This window comes from Coregonus clupeaformis, chromosome 2, assembly GCF_020615455.1.
Source record: "Coregonus clupeaformis isolate EN_2021a chromosome 2, ASM2061545v1, whole genome shotgun sequence".
Classification (NCBI taxonomy): Eukaryota; Metazoa; Chordata; class Actinopteri; order Salmoniformes; family Salmonidae; genus Coregonus; species Coregonus clupeaformis.
The window spans coordinates 39,863,553-39,880,454 of NC_059193.1; the positions used below are offsets into that span (position 1 = coordinate 39,863,553).

The 16,902-nt window shown below is 39.2% G+C and overlaps 1 protein-coding gene across 1 annotated transcript; it reads left to right on the forward strand.

The window, feature by feature from the left end:
• The first annotated feature begins 13,787 nt into the window (after positions 1-13,787).
• On the forward strand, positions 13,788-16,902 carry LOC121537222 (ubiquitin-conjugating enzyme E2 A). Its single transcript, XM_041844912.1, has 6 exons — positions 13,788-14,072; positions 14,369-14,449; positions 14,699-14,724; positions 15,783-15,872; positions 16,028-16,116; positions 16,323-16,902. The coding sequence occupies exons 1-6, from the start codon at positions 14,029-14,031 to the stop codon at positions 16,449-16,451; spliced, it is 459 nt and encodes a 152-aa protein (XP_041700846.1). The 5' UTR covers positions 13,788-14,028; the 3' UTR covers positions 16,452-16,902.

A 16,902-nucleotide genomic window follows, 5' to 3' on the forward strand; every position in this document is an offset into this window, starting at 1 on the left:
TACTATGGATGCTATAGGGACTGTGGATTCTCAGGGACCATGGATACTTTAGAGACTATGGCGACTGTGGAGACTATAGAGGAACCGTTGAAGATACATATGACGTGGAAGAAGGCTAGAGCTAGTCTTAGAGAGAAGACTAGAGCGAGGGCAAGTAATGGTACCATGCCCCGCTGACAGCTGTCTGTAGGGATTTATAAGAGAAGTGTCTACGTGGTCTGCAGCCACTGGTAGAGAATAGCATAAAGTGCACTAGGTGCTATTCTATATGTATAGTGAAGATACATGTGGTGCATAGAAAGTAATGACAGATAATCGTTGAAGATACACATGGGGTAATAAGGGAGATTACCGAGTGTGTTTGGGAATAGTACTAAGTGAATGTGGATGTGAAAGTTGTGTGTGTGTGAGATATTACATATTAAGCTGATTGAAATTTGGATAATAAATTGATTGAAATTATTACTATTAAGATTAACATTTGGATAATAAGATTGATTGAAATGTGGATATTAAACTGATTGACATTTGGATAACAAGAGATTGAAATATGGATAATAAGCTGGTTGCAATTTGGATAATAAGAGATAGAAATTTAGCTATAATGTACTGAGGTGAATGAGAGCTGTCAGGGGACTAGCTCCAGTGTGAATGTGAGCCGAGTTTTCCAGTTCTGTGTGAGCTGAGTTTTCCAGTTCTGTGTGAGAGAGTTTTTCCATCTATAACGTTATCTAGGGGTTCCGTCCACCACCACCCATCATAGTCTGGGACTACTAATAATAGCACAGGGTGTTGTTTTATATGTATAGGAAGTAGCGGTCTATAGGCATTTCTGAATTGTCTATGTGGTATGGAACCACTGTCTCTGAGAGGCTAGAACCGTTGAAGATACATATGGTGCATAGATGCACATGGAGTGGTGTGGGTGTGAATACCTAGGTATAGTTATATAGGGAAAATAATGGATACCCCAACCAGTTCTGTGTGAGCTGAGTTTTTAGATATATAACGTTCTCTAGGGGTTCTGTCCACCACCGCCAATCAATCTACAGGTAGTGAGCACTGACAGGAGAAGCCATTGAAAAGTTTGAGAGGGTAACAGTTGAGATGGGTAAGGGCTGTAACAATGTTCTTTCTCAAAATTTCCTCAAGAACATGATATGTGTACCTCTCGGGCTGCTGCGCTGTGATCATTGCTGCGTTGTGGAGGTGAAAACCTAAAGATTTGTAACGTTATAAAGGGATTCTGTATGGAGATATGAAAGAAGAGAGCATTATTCCCGAATATGCTGTAAAATAGAACACTAGAGTGAATATTCAAACCCCTGTATGAATAGAACACTGGTGTTGAGGAGGAATTTGTGATGTAAGACAAGTGTATAATGGGTTACTAGAGATAAAGTAACATAATATTTGTATAATGGTTACTAGAGATCTGATGAAGTAACAATAGGAAAAATAATAATAATATACAACTTGCAAACCCACACGTAGACGTACGTAAATGGTGTAAAAAGTATTCTGAGAAGGGTTCAGAGTGGTCCCTTTATGGATCATTTGAGGTATAATAAGGTTAAAGCGTTGTACAGGACTTGACTTACCCCTAACCAATAAAACTATAAATAGAACCAATGAATGTTGAACATTATTTTCTGTTAACTAAACTTAAGGCTACAATTTATTGTACTCCTGATGGAGTTTTTGTTGATATCCCAAATGATGAAATATTAAACCAATGAGTAAGCAGGCAAATTGAAGTGGGGGTCTGACACTGCCTCCCAGTCTATTTTGTCTCAGGTGCCAGAAACCTTATGGATAGAACATTCCAATGACAGTGGAACGATAGGCAGTGCTAGCCCAGTTATAATAACTGTTTATCTCTCCCGTTCTGAATTGACCGATGTATTTTATACATTCGGCACATTAAATATGAATCTTTAAAATAATAGACATTTAATAAGTGTGAAGCAGAAAGTGAATATCCAACACAAATGTGAAATAAATATTAAGAATAACATTGTTAGGGTAGACTAAAATGAAAACAATGCCTTCCAATATGGAGAAAGTTATCATGTTTGTTTTGTTTTGTTTTAAACCTTGCAATAGGGGGAAAATCAGAATGTTGTTTGAGAGTGATCCGTGTGTATTAGTAGTAGTGATTGAGAAGGTCTTCCTATTGGGAAGGGAGTCCTGGTTGAAGGAAACAGATATGGAGACTAGTGAAAGTAACAAAGTGAATGGTAATTGGCTTTCAGATAGCATTCTAATAATGCAATATCGTAATAATTTGGAGAAGTAAGACAGTGGGATTGAGCATTGGGACTGATATTAAAGTAGAGGCCGCTCTCTCTTCAAGGCCTGGTCCACTGCTCTCGTGTTTAAGTCATCTGTTGTTTGTGATTCAAGATAAGCTTCCTGTGGAACAATAGATAGCCGCTAGTACACACTGAACTCAAACAGGCTGTAAGAGAAAGAGTGGGGAAATTTGGGACACAGGTATAAATAATTGGATAAGACACGAGTTAGACCATTTATTTCTCAATTCTATAGTTTGGGTAACACCAGTGAACTGTGTCCAGAATGAAGTAGATCCAAGTAAATGTTTTAAGTACTGAATATTGAGCTGATAAACCAGCACCAACTTTTTGAAGGTCCTAGCAGAGATGTTAAACAACAGGTTTCTTATTTTGACAAGTTTTATGTCCCGGGAACAGTTTGTATAGAATTGTATGTCAATGCAACAGGTCAAAATGACAATGATTATAAGAGAGGGGCTCTGGGATTGTTTACTTTAGAAGGTGCCTATTCAGCTTGACGGGACACTGTATCATCTGATGTGTCTGAAGTATAATTCTGTATACGACTGATGGAATGTCCGCTACCAAGTTTTTTTTTATCAATGATTCTGTATCTCTCCCTTTGAAAGGCTTCCTAAGGCAAGTGCCTTGGGAGAGCAGTTAAAGGTACCCGGATCCAGCTGTTAACGGAGCTCCCAAATTAAATAAGGCATGGCCATTTTGTTTGTTTTTACCCTAGGAGTTTTACTACACACACACCAGCACACACAAGCCACCTGTTATGAATATTTGTTAGTGGTGTTAATTTAAAAAAAATCAGTGGGTTTTTCACAGGTTAGAAAGGATGCTATACACAAATGAAATGTTATATTGTCAGAGTTTTGGGTGCACACATGTAAATTCTATTGATTAGAAGAAATGTACTGAAAACCCCAATGTAAACCTGATACACAAAATGTTTGAAATGTTTGAAATATATTTAAATAATGTCTGAGGTACAGGAAAACAAACACTCACTTAATAGGGCTGACTGACATCTGACCTCCGTTCTGACTTCCTGGTGAGGCCTGTTCATATGGATGATTTTCTAGTACATATGTTGTAGAATGAAACGCCTATATGGCTCTGTTAAAACAGAGCAGAGACATTTCTTTAGTGCAAACGCTGTGCTTCTGATAATGGATTATTCCCTCTAACTCCCTGCAGCTGGTCTGGGTATGTCAATGACATGTGATGTAGATAAAACTTCTCGTTGTAGCTGTGTGGAGATTGGAGTAACAATGGAACTAGTATTATCACTTGTTTGAGCTTATGACTTGACACACATAGCCACATGCACAAAGTCACAAGGAAAAACCATAGCCACAAGGTCCTGGGAGGATGGCTGTTAGGAAAGGCTTAAATGTATGTGGTTGAGAATGAGTCACGCCATTACATGTTTAAACCATGTTTAAGTATTGATTGATATGTTTTATAATGTGTTATGAAATGATAAGGGTAAAACAGAATGAACATGATTGATACTTTGTACTCCAGATGCATGCCTGGATAGTGAATATAGTCAATACAGAGTGTGATTGTTTAACGTACATATGTATATAATTATTTGAGTCATGCCACCAATATAATGAGATAAGTGACAGAGGCCCCATTTAGAGAAGCGCACGTAGCCCTCGTGAGTAAACAACATGTGACACCAAAGGATGTTAATCATGTACATATAATGGAGTAACCGTGTAGGTTGTATAAGCATGACTATGCATTGTGTCTGGATAAAAGGAGAGCTCCGAATCAGAAAGAACAGATGTTCTGCAGATCATCTCGGCTTTTGTTGCTTCGTGTAATAAAAGTCTATATTCATTCTACAAAAACTCTGGAAGAACTTTTGATTTTTAACAAGTATAGTGATAATTATCCACGACATATTGGCGAGCCTGCCAGGAGTGGAAGGGATCGTTGAGTACTTCGCCATCAGAGAAAGTTTGGACAAATCACACACAAAATTCAGTGGCCACTGTTAAATACAGGTAAGCGACGTTCTTATTTTTAGCATAAAAAAACTGTGTGATTCGATCAAGCTGAATCTGAAGGTAAGGTACGGAAGGGGTCTCTCCAGCATTAAGGACTACATTTAGGAAAAGTACAGAGTTTTTGTTGGAATGAGAATTAAGCAATGTTGTTGAAAATTGAGGTTTAAAACTCCTGCGGATACAGCCCAGGAGATGCAATACACAGGGAACTTAGTTGAAAAATAGTTTCATTTCGGCACGAGAGGCTGCTCCTCGTAACCGGTGTGTGTGAGTGTGTGTGTCCTGATTAGAAGGGAATCAGAAGGAGTGTGTGTGTCCTGATTAGAAGGGAATCAGAAGGTGTGTGTGTGTCCTGATTAGAAGGGAATCAGAAGGTGTGTGTGTGTCCTGATTAGAAGGGAATCAGAAGGAGTGTGTGTGTCCTGACTAGAAGGGAATCAGAAGGTGTGTGTGTGTCCTAATTAGAAGGGGATCAGAAGGTGTGTGTGACGTTACCAGGAGGAGTATGAGAAATCCTGTTGGAGGAACAGGACATGTGTACTGGTGTGGTCGTATAACGTTTACATCGTATTTCGGCCAATCTTTTAGGGTTTGTAGGATTATGGTAAAATTGACCATAGTGAAATGTCAAATGTGATAGGGTTAACATTCCAAACGTGGGCACTTTTATAGAAGAAAATATTCCTGCAGGTTATACAAATATTGATTGTGTGTTGGGAAATAGCGTTGTGTGAATGTGATATGAGAGTCGTGTGAATATGGGAATGAGTTTTAAATCTGAAGTTTGGATAATAAGCTTTTGATATAATGATATCTTGGGGTTTGTACAACACTGCCTGTCATATAATATTGTGAGATGTTAGTTCAGGCAATAGTGACCAGTCTATAAGATTCTGGGAGAATTTTATGACTGAAGGGCAGGGTCTAGGTAGTTAAAGTTGTTGTTCCGCTGGGACTAGATTATGGTAAACTAACTTGTGGTAATAAAGAATCATTAGAAATATGAATAGTTGGGTTGATATGAATATATTAGAATAGGATGAATTTTATGTGCGTGTAATTGATTACTAGGGATAAAATAATAGGTGTTGACTTGCACACCCAAAACGTAGACTTACGTGAGGGGTGGGAGACAGTACATAGATCATTTGATAGAAATAAGATTAAGCATTATAATAACTATCTATCATTTTGGAGCAGAGGTGATATAGTAAAGGAATTGTAGTATGTTGTAGGGGAAAATATAATCCATTTGATTAAACTCATCAGATCTGGTTTCAAAATCAATGAATGTAGATTTGACTTGTTGACTGCTAATTCATTCCCTTCGAGCTTGTGAGATCTTTGTCCTGTAAAGCTATTTTCTGATAATTGTGTTATGTGCCAGATGTTAAAATTGCAGACCATTATAATTGGAATAAAGGAGGATTTACTTGTCATTTCAATAAAGCATAGGTTCTGCATGACTGACAAAAAAAAAAATGTGTAGTTCAACTATGGTTATGGGTTGCTTAGATTGATTTTGACATGTAAAAGTGGGATTTAGCAGCTTGCATCTTTCGAATTGAAAGACTCACTTATTCAACAGGAATAGTGGGACGATTTCGAGAGTCATTTTTTGTGTGGTTTAATGATTTGGGAGTTTAAACTACTGTGAATGGGGTTGTAATTTGGAATATTGAATTGAATATGGATATGAATTGAATGTATACTTGTCAATTATAGCAAGTTTTTGTTTTATTAACTATAGCCTAATCAGAATGGACAGTTACATAAATGTAACAGTGGACTGGCAATTATAATAGAGCTGTGGCAATGATTTGAATTGATAACAGAGGAAAGTGTTTTAATAGGGAAGTGAGAATTTCACATTTGAATTGCTTAGGTAGACTGGAATGAAAGTAATGTATTTTAATAATATGAATGCAAATATACTATTAGTTATTGGTGGTTTGTGAATAGACTTTACTAATGCCATGTTTTAGTTCACGGGTAAAAGAGAGTTGTACTTGCTGGACTGTATCGAGCTGTAAGAGACATTTTAAGCATTAGTCTGAATAGTTGAATGGAAAACATTTATTTGACAAATTCTAATTGTAATTACTTTGTTCTATAATTTGCGTAACACCAGTGACGTATGCAAATAGTTAATGAATTCTAAAACGATAATTTGTTTTCGTTACGTGAACCAGTGGATTGCAAGTAGCTTTAACTATTATGCTGATGAGTAGCACCAACTTATTGTGGGTTCTAGATTTGTTAAACAACAAATGTATATTTTAACTAAATTAATGCAATAGGCTACAATTATAACATTATCAGAAAAAGGCACAAGCTAATGCGAAACAGCTATTACCTATGTCATTGATCCAGTAATGATACCAGGATAATAGTAATAATAGAAATCTAGCTAGCTGTCCAGATATAAACAAGTAAAAGAGAAAGCTAAAAACCAAGATTAGGGAATAAATGCAGAGACAAAGATTAGAGAGAGAACAGATAGAAAAATTCAGATACGGGAAAAATAGAGTATATCAATACAACTGGAGGGTTTTTGAAAAGTAGAGTAATGAGGGTGTTGATCGGGGAAAATAGGGTGTGGTCTAGTGACCCTCGCGAGGCTGAACAAACCACTGGGGATATACTTAATCACAAGAAAGCGAGAGTGGTTTTATAAATTTGAGGTAATTTACAGGAAAGTAATGAGAAAAATATAGAAAAGAAAATAATATTAAAAGGAGGGGCACAATGGATGTAAATGCATTTTTGGAAAGAAGCAGAGTATGAAGATATATTAGGAAGAAGGATACCATTGATTGAGGAATATAAAAGTTTTTAGCTGAGAAAGCTAACAGAAATAATTTACTTTGCATCCTAATATAAACACTGAACCAAACATAAGATTAGCAACAGGAAGGCCAAGAATACAAGGAGTAGGGATGGCAGGAACATCAGTAGAAAACATGAAGAGAAGGTTCCCAGAGAATAAGGAAGAGATTGGAAAAAATCTCTGATAAATGGGAAAAAAGAACCAGAAAAATAGCAGCAAAATGGCCAAAGGAGGGAACGTTTGATGTGGCGGTGTGTGAGGAAATGGATACCCTAATAAAGAACTATAAAACAGGAGAGAGAGGGGAGAAAAGAAAGAGGAAGAGAGAGAAAGAGAGAGAAATCTTGAAAATATTTTGGGAGGAAGGAAAGAGTTGGAGGGACAGCATTGCCAAAACTAGAAGGATAATAATGGAGAGGAATAGTGAACCGAAAAAGGCTGGCTTAACTACACCACCACCATACACAGAAGGGGGGCAGTATTCTCAGGTCACAGGTCTAGTCTCAATAACAAGGAATGTAGAGATAGTAGAAAAAGGGAAGCGACAGGCTTCCACACCAAAGAAAGGAAAATAATCACATTTAGATATAGACTGTTATGGAGGACTGAAGAGTATGTTAAACAAATTGGAAAATTATGGGATAGATGGACAAGATGTTGATGGACAGAGCAAGTGGGATGATGCAAGTAATGAAGAACTAAAACAGTGTGCTGACTCTGAGCAAGAACAGAGTGAGACAGAGGGACAATTATCACACCAAGGAACCACAGGAGGCAAATATATAGTAACGGAACTAGGTGAAGCACTGCAAGCCCACCTGGAAAAATCAAAGAGAAAATTAAGAAACAGAAGAACAATAAAAAAAACAGACAAATATGGAGCCCAGTGTCCCATTTTGGTAAAGGGGACACGGGTTCACTATGTGCCCTGGGGATCACAGGACCTGGAAAGCCTGGTGACTAGACTGCCTAACCTGCATGAAGGAGCAGGGAAATGGATTAGAACATTTGAAGAACAAACAATGGGGAAGCTACTGGCGGTGGGAGACTTGAAGGCATTGCTGGCCGGGGTGGTGGGAGTGGCCAAAATGGAGGACCTGTTGCAGGCGGCTGACGTTACTGGATGGAGTGGCCTTTGACAGTTATAGGCCAGGACTATGGCACACTCTGAAAATGGAGTATCCAGCCAAGATAGACCTTAAGGCACTGAGAGGGGAGCCATTGGGGGATAAAGAAAACCCGGCAGGTTACCTGAAGGACCAGCTCAAAAGGTGGCGACAAGAAACAGAAAAAGATCCAGAGGGGGATCCACTGATGACAACACTGTTCAGGACATCATTGATGGAAGCAATGCCAATGCCTGTCAGAAGCAAACTGGAAGATGTGGTGGGACTAACGTCAAAGTCACACAAAGAGTTCTGTGACAATGTTATTCACGCAGTGGAAAAATACGGGAAGGACGAACAGAAACGGACAGAGCAGGGGAGAGATATTCAGAGAAAACTGACACGGATGCAGCTGGAAGAGCTGACAAGAATGGACAAAAATAAAACACAAGCTCCAGTGATCGCTCCAGCGCCGCCGGAAGAGGGCACCATGGCACCTGTCATCCAGGGAGGTCAACAACCACCGCCTCAGCAGCAAGACCAAAGAGCTCCTGCCTTACCAGTAGTGAATGTGTACACTCAACAATCCCCTAGACAGTGGCAAAACAAAAATAATTAAAAACAGAACAAGGAATCAATGGTACCGACCACAGCAGCAGACACACCAGAATGGTGGACCAAGAAGACCAGGTGTCTGCTGGAGGTGCAATCAATCAGCACATACAAGAAGGAATTGTCCTACCAAGCCGTGGTGGCCTAGGCAACCACAACCGGGTAATTGGCAAGGAAATGGGCACAGCTTAGCTGAATGGCAGCAGTCTCAGACACAGGCTCCACAGGGCCCAGTGAACCCGTGGGGAGGACCAAATCATGGATACTAGGGATGCCCAGGGAATCCTAAAGGGGAGGGTGAGCTAGTGGCAGTAACTATGCAGGCTGATGAAGAACCTATGCTGCAGGTTCAGGTGAAGAATAGAGGCACACCAATGATGATAGATACTGGAGCAACGTACTCATGTGTAAATCCAGATTATGCCTCTCACCTCCCCATATCAGGCAAATATGCAAAGACAGTAGAATTTTCATGACAAATGCAGTTAATACATATGACAGTTCCAGTAAAACCAGAAGAAGGAAAAAGCTACATGTACAGTGAGGGAAAAAAGTATTTGATCCCCTGCTGATTTTGTACGTTTGCCCACTGACAAAGAAATGATCAGTCTATAATTGTAATGGTATGTTTATTTGAACAGTGAGAGACAGAATAACAACAAAAAAATCCAGAAAAACGCATGTCAAAAATGTTATAAATTGATTTGCATTTTAATGAGGGAAATAAGTATTTGACCCCCTCTCAATCAGAAAGATTTCTGGCTCCCAGGTGTCTTTTATACAGGTAACGAGCTGAGATTAGGAGCACACTCTTAAAGGGAGTGCTCCTAATCTCAGCGTGTTACCTGTATAAAAGAAACCTGTCCACAGAAGCAATCAATCAATCAGATTCCAAACTCTCCACCATGGCCAAGACCAAAGAGCTCTCCAAGGATGTCAGGGACAAGATTGTAGACCTACACAAGGCTGGAACGGGCTACAAGACCATCGCCAAGCAGCTTGGTGAGAAGGTGACAACAGTTGGTGCGATTATTCGCAAATGGAAGAAACACAAAATAACTGTCAATCTCCCTCGGCCTGGGGCTCCATGCAAGATCTCACCTCGTGGACTTGCAATGATCATGAGAACGGTGAGGAATCAGCCCAGAACTACACGGGAGGATCTTGTCAATGATGTCAAGGCAGCTGGGACCATAGTCACCAAGAAAACAATTGGTAACACACTACGTCGTGAAGGACTGAAATCCTGCAGCGCCCGCAAGGTCCCCCTGCTCAAGAAAGCACATATACAGGACCGTCTGAAGTCTGCCAATGAACATCTGAATGATTCAGAGGAGAACTGGGTGAAAGTGTTGTGGTCAGATGAGACCAAAATCGAGCTCTTTGGCATCAACTCAACTCGCCGTGTTTGGAGGATGAGGAATGCTGCCTATGACCCCAAGAACACCATCCCCACCGTCAAACATGGAGGTGGAAACATTATGCTTTGGGGGTGTTTTTCTGTTAACTTCACCGCATCAAAGGGACGATGGACGGAGCCATGTACCGTCAAATCCTTCCCTCAGCCAGGGCATTGACAATGGGTCATGGATGGGTATTCCAGCATGACAATGACCCAAAACACACGGCCAAGGCAACAAAGGAGTGGCTCAAGAAGAAGCACATTAAGGTCCTGGAGTGGCCTAGCCAGTCTCCAGACCTTAATCCCATAGAAAATCTGTGGAGGGAGCTGAAGGTTCGAGTTGCCAAACGTCAGCCTCGAAACCTTAATGACTTGGAGAAGATCTGCAAAGAGGAGTGGAACAAAATCCCTCCTGAGATGTGTGCAAACCTGGTGGCCAACTACAAGAAACGTCTGACCTCTGTGATTGCCAACAAGGGTTTTGCCACCAAGTACTAAGTAATGTTTTGCAGAAGGGTCAAATACTTATTTCCCTCATTAAAATGCAAATCAATTCATACATTTTTTTACATGCGTTTTTCTGGATTTTTTTGTTGTTATTCTGTCTCTCACTGTTCAAATAAACCTATAATTAAAATTATAGACTGATCATGTCTTTGTCAGTGGCCAAACGTACAAAATCAGCAGGGGATCAAATACTTTTTTCCCTCACTGTACCTATATTAGTATCAGAACAAACTCCAGTTAATCTAGTAGGAAGAGATGCACTGTGTAGAATGGGGGTCCAAATTAAATGCACATCAGAGGGACTAATAATAGTTCAGGAAGGGGTATGTCCACAGATGATGATGGCTACAGACAAAACAGCAAATGTATACTGGATAGGGAACATAGAATCACCAATACAAGAGATATTAAAGAAGTGGGGGAAATGTATCAGGGCTAAAGTTCAAGAAATGAGAGTACCAAAATCAGGCTATCATTGTACACTGCAATATGATTCATATCAAAATAATTTGCTAGAACAACTATGGTTAAGGAAGGCATGAGGTAAACCAGCTTCCATGAGATCGCAATATTTTGTAATAGGAAAACAAGGGTCACCAATGGAAGCACAAGATGCTCTAGGATCTGATATCATACAGACCTGGTTCATAACCCTTTTAGTGGCCAAGGGAAAACAGCCAATTTCGTTGTTTACTTTTTTGAACACATGAATCACGATGTGAATCATGTGTCCAAAGGGGGGAGTACTGGTTAAAACAGAGTGACTGTAACAGGCCACCAGTACTAAAGGCAGACAAACAGAAGTGGACATTGGTTCATGACCTGAGAGCAGTAAATGAAGTAGTTCAGGATAAAGCAGAAGGTGCCTAATCCACACACACTGTTAACAAATGTTCCACCAGAGGCAAAATGGTTCTCAGTAATAGACTTATGTGGAGCATTTTTTTAGTGTACCCTTGGCATGAGAAAGTAGACACTTGTTTGCATTTACTTACAAAGGACAGCAATTTTTGGAGTACAAGTGGAATTATTGTCATGTTTGTTTATAGTTAAAACGTTTGGGTGGCTGATTAAGATGCACTATAGTAAATGTTAACGAACTGTACATTTTCTGTTCCAGGAGAATGGGAGTTTCAATATCTCTCTTTGGAATGTTTCCTGAGACTGTGAGCTGAGGAGAGCAGTTAGTAAAACTCAGCAATCTTGTAATTAGGCCGCAAGAGGGAGATACCAAATTAAATAAGGCCTAGCCATTTGTTTGTTTTTGCCCTACGTTTCACCAGCACACACGACCCACCTATTATTAATATTTGTAGTTGGGTAGGGTTTTATTTTTGGTAGAAATAGGGTAGAAATAATACACCTTAAAGGGCACATAAAGTACATTTTTGGACGTTTCTATTGCCAGACAATGACAGTCATTCAATTAACCCATTTCAGCTAACATTTTTTAGATTGGTAAATTACTCTAGCCAGCTATCTAAGCTTGTAGTAATCATGGTCGAATTACCGACTGGGGGGCCCCCATTGATTTTGTTAGTCACTCACACTCAGATATCATATTAAAAACTGCAAACATTTCTCTCCACCCTATGGCAAAATTAGTAGAATTGCATGAAATTAGTTATAAAATTGAAAAATCTTATGTCCGCCCATGGCAAAATGTGTGGTATTGCAAACTTGCTTTAAAACTGCAAAATGTTCTCTACACTCCATGGCAAAAAACTCTAAAACATCAATTTTTTTCTGCCCGCTGTCAATAGGGGGGCCCCTAAAATGTTTTGCTCACAAGGTGGATGTGACTGCATGTGTGGGTATGGATGTGGGTATGCAGACATTTACATTTGAGTCATTTAGCAGTTTGCTCTTCTCCAGAGCGACTTACAGGAGCAATTAGGGTTAAGTGCCTTGCTCAAGGGCACATCGACCCAGCAACCTTTCGGCCACGGCAGCCCCTCATGATGAGTTCAGATTTTTTGTGGCACCCACCCCATCAAAGTTGCCCATCCCCAAACTAGAGGGTTATATAAACTGCTGCTACCATCTCTGGCACAGCATCTTGGTCATAACCTGTCACTCAGTTCACATAATAATACCCCATAATACTCATTGGTGGATTACCAATGATTATCACCAACTGCTTTTTAGAGTAGGCTAAATTAATATGTGACTGTACATTTGCCACCCATATTGATTTACAGTTTACAATAACTGTTACACATATTCTGGAATTTACCTTGCACACCCATGCTAAAGTCGTCACTAGTTATCACAGCCACAAAGTCATAATTATGGTTTAATCCGACTATTTACAATTTCTCTTCTTAAAATCTGATTTTAAACCAGTGGTATTCGGGGGGTCGCGGTGGGGTCACCAATATTTGCCCCAAATTATTATTATTATTGTATTTATTTTTAGGAACAAAAAATTAAGCGTAGGCTACAGATTATTGTATGGGACAATATACAAACGTTTTTAAGAAAGATCATTTGAAAGTAAAAATTGTATTGAGTAAATGTATTTATTGGTTTCTTTTAATTTTGATAAGAAATTAAAATGCAATTATTTATTGAAGGTTATTTGTTGATTTAAAAATCTAAATGTACCGATTTTAAGGTTGTGTAATTACTGGCAGAAAAAATGGGGTCCCGCTGAAAATGTTTGAATACAACTGATTCAAACCTAACCCGAAACCTAACCTTAACCACAATGGGAACCGTATCCCTAAACCTAACCTTAAATTAAGACCAAAAAAGCACATTTTAGTTTTAGAAATGTTTTTACGATATTGACTTTGTGGCTGTGGTAACTAGTGAAAACACCATGCTAAACCTGACGTAATTGTTACAGGAGTACAAGAAACGTGAGAGTAGAAGGTAGCTACATTCAAACATAGTTGACCGTTGAAAATTGGAAGTTTGTTGTAAAAAATAAACTTTTATGTTGAATATTCACTGAAGAATATGTGTTATTTGTAGATTTTAATTACAGATTAATTTAAACTAATCAAAGACAGGCAACACTCACTAGTATGCCCTCGTATTCACCCCCCTTTCGCGTAGTGCCTAGCCCAGATCATGTCCTACTACTCCTAGCGAGAAACAGGCGAAAAATATTTGGCTAGCTAGCTAAAGATTGCAAAACCCTATCTTGGGAAATATAATAATTACTGTGAAATTCCTTTGTTTTAAAACGTGTGACTTCTAACCGTATCTATACTTTTTTGTTTTCCAACTTAAAAAGATGTCAACTCCAGCAAGACGGCGTTTAATGAGAGATTTTAAACGGTATGTGGGAAGAGTAGCTAGGGCTAGGTGAATCGGTTAGCTAGTTAGCTCACTTTACAGCTAGCTAGTTAAATGTTAACTTTACGTTATCAAACGTATCTGCTACTGGATAACTTAAGTTACTAGTCAACACATGGATTGTTAACATAAAGATAACGTTACAGGTTAATCGTTTCAAGTTGTAGCGAACGAGCTAGCCATGCCAGTTAGCTCTAACGTTAGCCTATTTAATTAGCTAGCTAACTGATAACGTTAGCTAACTAATGCTAACCATCGAAAATACACGTATTTCTCAGGCTTCAAGAGGACCCTCCTGCTGGAGTTAGTGGAGCCCCTTCAGAAAACAATATCATGGTATGGAATGCTGTAATTTTTGGGTAAGCGACTGGACTTCAAAAGTAATAGCTAAACTAGCTAGAACAAGTAGAGCTGTGTAGTACAGTAACACCGGTACCCGCAAAATCAATGACATGTCAACAAAGTAAGGTATTATTAGCTATGAACTTAATGTTAATTTACAAGCAATTACAGCTCTTAGCCTAAGCATTTAAAGTTAGCTAGCTAACGTTAGTTGCCACAGGTGATTAGCTAACGTTATATTGAAACTGTTCTCTCTCTTACCCCAGCCCAGAGGGAACACCTTTTGAAGATGGTAAGTAGCTAGCTGTGTGTTGACTTTCTGTAGTTGCTACATTCTTGTGTATGTGTTTGACAACTCAAATGGAAGTGATCAGTACCATAATAATGCCTCATTAATTGCCATGGGAGACCTGCTAGTTGGAACAGTATTGTAGACCAGGTGGTGTCTTATCAGAAAAGTACAGCAATCCAGTTGACTGAGCTTCTTTCACCTGTTGCATGGTTGAGCTGAGATCACTGCCTGCCAGCAAATGAATGACGCCTGTGAATGGGTTAACCCTTGGGGTTTTGGGTCAAAACCAGGGGATTGTATCTGTTTATGACATATGTCAGTCAGTGAATATGCATATCAGTGGTCCTCAGTAGCTCAGCTGGTAGAGCACGGCGCTTGTAACGCCAAGGTAGTGGGTTCGATCCCCGGGACCACCCATACACAAAAAATGTATGCACGCATGACTGTAAGTCGCTTTGGATAAAAGCGTCTGCTAAATGGCATATTATTTATTTATTTATTTATTATATATCAGACCCTAGCTCTCAAACTAGGTGGCATTCTGCCATCTCCCTACAGTTGCAGGGTGTGGGGTCCTTATGCTTCCAAACCGCACCACAAGCGATGCATGTTAATGTTCAGACCGAGCGTCAGGGATCTAAACAAAACTCCCTCCTACAGAAGACCCCTTTGTCCAATGACTTTTATGTGTGATCAAGGGCTAATCAGACCCACCAGTAATCCTCTATTCTAGTGAATGTCCCTGATTGAGTTGCATTTATGTACATTAGTGCATTAGGAATTTTTTCTTCTGTATACTAGATAATGTTCTCTGGTATTGGAATAACTACAAAAATGTATTGGCCAAATACAGTATGCTTATGCTATTTGGTTGCTCAAAACATTTTGCAGCAAGAACAACTTTGAATTTGTTTTTAGCCATTCTGTTTTAGCCTGGTCACAGATCTGTTTGTGCTCTTGCCAATACCAACTCCATTGTCGTCATTGTCAAGCTAACCGGTTACCCTTGTGTGATGTTTTAGTGCCAACTTGGTTATAAATATTCTCTCATATTTCAGGAACTTTCAAACTCACAATAGAATTCACAGAGGAGTACCCTAACAAGCCTCCAACAGTGCGTTTTGTCTCCAAAATGTTTCATCCAAATGGTACGTTTTTCTTTTCTGGATAGGTGGCCACGGCATTTTAGAAACATGCTTATTGCTTACAGGATTCTTTTATAATGGAACAGCTGAATCTTTGTCAACAAGTCAATCCACCAGTCATTGTTATGAAGAGTAAATGTATGTTCTGTATTGTGCAGTCTACGCAGATGGTAGTATATGCTTGGACATTCTTCAGAACCGCTGGAGTCCGACTTACGATGTTTCTTCAATCCTAACTTCAATACAGGTATACTCAACATTCTCCAAAAAATGCATACAATAAATACTCATAAATCGCTGAATTCTTGCCTTGTAAAGATCTTTTCATGTGCTTTAATATGTCCTCAAATAATGGTGCAGTCTGATTCAATGTTAGGAACAATTTCTTTAAAAAATCAAGTAAAAAAGGAATACTATTGTTATTGAAAGGTGTCTATTATTGCATTGTCCTAGTCTTTACTGGATGAGCCCAATCCCAACAGCCCAGCCAACAGCCAGGCAGCTCAGCTGTACCAGGAGAACAAGCGGGAGTATGAGAAGAGGGTGTCTGCCATCGTGGAACAGAGTTGGCGCGATTGTTGACCCCCTCACCGTTCCCAAAGTATGAACAATATCCAGCCTCATGTCAAAACGAAAACACAAAAGAATCTCATAAAGGAAATGAAATGCACATCATGGTTTGAATCTTTCTCCGCATTATGTTTGTATGTTGTTGTGGTTTCACTTCATGCAGAATGCTCCTCCTGGACAAGAACACATCTTCATCAAAGTAAATGTACCTTGTTATATCTGGATTACTTACAATGTAATTTACCCCCATATTTTTATCTTGGGACAAAAAGGTATATGTTCATTAGGAGTTACATCTGTATCTTGTCATTTTAGTGGTTTTAAGTCCTCTGCTTGCAGTGTGATTTGCTGTGTGGATTTTTTAATTTATTTTTTATTCTTTGAATGTTTTGTTTCTAGCATCTCTCACACATTTGCCTTTTTGAAGCTTTAGTATGATAGTAACTAAAAACAATATGATGAA

Excerpts from the sequence above, each read along its gene's own strand:
- LOC121537222 (XM_041844912.1), top strand. The coding sequence starts at position 14,029 with ATGTCAACTCCAGCAAGACGGCGTTTAATGAGAGATTTTAAACG. Across the intron at positions 14,073-14,368 it reads TTAATGAGAGATTTTAAACG|GCTTCAAGAGGACCCTCCTG; the intron begins GTATGTGGGAAG and ends CGTATTTCTCAG. Across the intron at positions 16,117-16,322 it reads CAATCCTAACTTCAATACAG|TCTTTACTGGATGAGCCCAA; the intron begins GTATACTCAACA and ends GCATTGTCCTAG.